Genomic DNA, 2500 nt, shown 5'->3' with positions numbered 1-2500 from the left:
TTTGTTTTTAGATTATTAGTGTGTCACAATAATTTAACCATTTCGATTTATTGCGCAGCCTTATACTTTGGTTTGATCCATCAATTTGTTGGTTTATATTTGGATAATTAACGTGTATATTGAAATATCTTGATATCTAAATTGCACAGCCCTCTATTTTGGTATGATCCATCCATTTGCTCTTTGTATATGGATGATCAGTGTGTACGATATGATATATTGATCATTTCGATGTTTTGCGCAGCTCTATATTTTGGTTTGATCCATCAATTTGCTGGTTTGTTTGTAGATTATTAGTGTCGCAATATTTTGATCATTTCAATATATTGCGCAGCCCTTTATTTTAGTTTGATCCATCCATTTGCTGGTTTGTTTGTAGATTATTAGTGTCGCAATATTTTGATCATTTCAATATATTGCGCAGCCCTTTATTTTAGTTTGATCCATCCATTTGCTGGTTTGTTTGTAGATTATTAGTGTCGCAATATTTTGATCATTTCAATATATTGCGCAGCCCTTTATTTTAGTTTGATCCATCCATTTGCTGGTTTGTTTGTAGATTATTAGTGTGAATGTCACGATATTTTAATCATTTTTATTTATTGCGCAGCCTTATACTGTGGTTTGACCCATAAATTTGTTGTTTAATATTTGGATAATTAATGTGTATATCGAAATATTTTAATAAATTGCACAGCCCTCTATTTTGGTATGATCCATCCATTTGCTCTTTGTATATGGATGATCAGTGTGTACGATATGATATTTTGATCATTTCGATGTTTTGCGCAGCTCTAAATTTTGGTTTGATCCATCCATTTGCTGGTTTGTATTTAGATAATTAGTGTGCATGTCATGATATTTTTATCATTCTGATATATTGTACAGCTCTATATTTTTGTTTGATTTGCTCATGTATTTGGTTGTTTAGTGTTTATTTTACCATATTTTGATAATTTCGATATATTGCACACCCCTATATTTTGGTTTGATCCATCCATTTGCTGGTTTGTATTTGGATGATTAGCTTCTGTGCTCAACTAAATGGTAGTAGTGGCATAACACAGGATCTGCCGTTTTCCGCTATGGTAGTGTTTAAAGGATCCTCAGTGGATTTGAACTCATTAACACACACTAACGAGCTGTTGTGCTGCCCGTCCTGTTGGAACATGTCGAGATGAGATGAAATATCACTAAACTAAAAATAAAAAGTCTTATTCCAGAGAGAGCTGAAGAGCAAACACCGCTGCGAAACACATCAGATTCTTATTACATAGAGTGAGACCAAATAGAGCAAACTAATATTTATGTAATTGAAGGGGTTGACGCAGTGGCACAGTAGGTAGTGCTGTCACCTTACAGCAAGAAGGTCGCTGGTTCGAGCCTTGGCTGGGTCAGTTGGCGTTTCTGTATGGAGTTTGCATGTTCTCCCTGTGTTCGCGTGGGTTTCCTCCGGGTGCTCCCTACAGTCCAAAGTCATGCAGCACAGGTGAATTGGGTAGGCTAAATTGTCCGTAGTGTATGAGTGTGAATGAGTGTGTATGGATGTTTCCCAGAGATGGGTTGCAGTTGGAAGGGCATCTGCTGCATAAAACATATGCTGGATAAGTTGGCGGTTCATTCCACTGTGGCGACCCCGGATTAATAAAGGGACTAAGCCGACAAGAAAATTAATGAATGAATGATGAAGGGGTTAGTATCATTGGTCCCACTTTGTATTAAGTAGCTTTAATTACTATGTAACTTTAACTTCTTTATTTACATAGCATATTTAACTGCAAGTGCTTCACGTCACATAGCAATGTACAATATTCAAATGACATGGGTGACGCTAAAAGGAATTAAAAGTTATGTACTTTTAATAATTTGGTACAAGACCCTGATTATGTACATGACCACTCCTGTCAGCTAAGAACAGGAAACTGAGGCTACAATTCACACAGAGACTCACCAAAACTATAGACAATAGAAGATTGGAGATTGGTCTGATGAGTCTCCATTTCTGTGATTGCGTGATGCTATCATGTCAATATGGAGCAAAATCTCTGAGGAATATTTCCAGTACCTTGTTGAATCTGTGCCACGAAGGATTAAGGCAGTTCTGAAGGCAAAAGGGGGTCCAACTCTGTACTAGAAAGGTGTACCTAATAAAGTGGCTAGTGAGTGTATATTATATAGTCTGTGCGTATATATTAAATCATGGGCTCACTATTTGCAGAAAGCGTAATTCTCCTAGATTTCTGTTTCCACTGTTTTCATGAATAAGTGACTTTAATGTCAAATGTTTTCTAACGTAACGTGTTTCTCTGTTGTCAGCGATGGCTGGACCGAGGCCTGTGGTGATGAGTGGACCGTCCGGGGCTGGAAAAAGCACACTGTTGAAGAAACTGCTCAAGGAGTTTGACGGTGCATTTGGATTCAGCGTCTCCCGTGAGTCACATACTGTCTGTGATACAAGTATAATTGCTGGAAATAAGTAGGGTTTTTTATCATAACCTAA

At 37.2% G+C, this 2500-nt stretch overlaps 1 protein-coding gene across 3 annotated transcripts in view; it reads left to right on the top strand.

The window, feature by feature from the left end:
• The window catches only part of guk1a (guanylate kinase 1a), a 19367-nt gene that overhangs the window by 8944 nt on the left and 7923 nt on the right, over positions 1 to 2500 (top strand). For all 3 annotated transcript variants that reach the window (XM_056470959.1, XM_056470950.1, XM_056470967.1), the window contains exon 2: positions 2317 to 2430. In XM_056470959.1, coding sequence (XP_056326934.1) covers positions 2317 to 2430 — 114 coding nt within the window. The remainder of the gene's footprint in view (positions 1 to 2316; positions 2431 to 2500) is intronic.

This window comes from Danio aesculapii, chromosome 2, assembly GCF_903798145.1.
Source record: "Danio aesculapii chromosome 2, fDanAes4.1, whole genome shotgun sequence".
NCBI lineage: Eukaryota > Metazoa > Chordata > Actinopteri > Cypriniformes > Danionidae > Danio > Danio aesculapii.
Note: the sequence above shows the minus strand (reverse complement) of the source record. Positions and strands in the feature narration are given on the sequence as shown.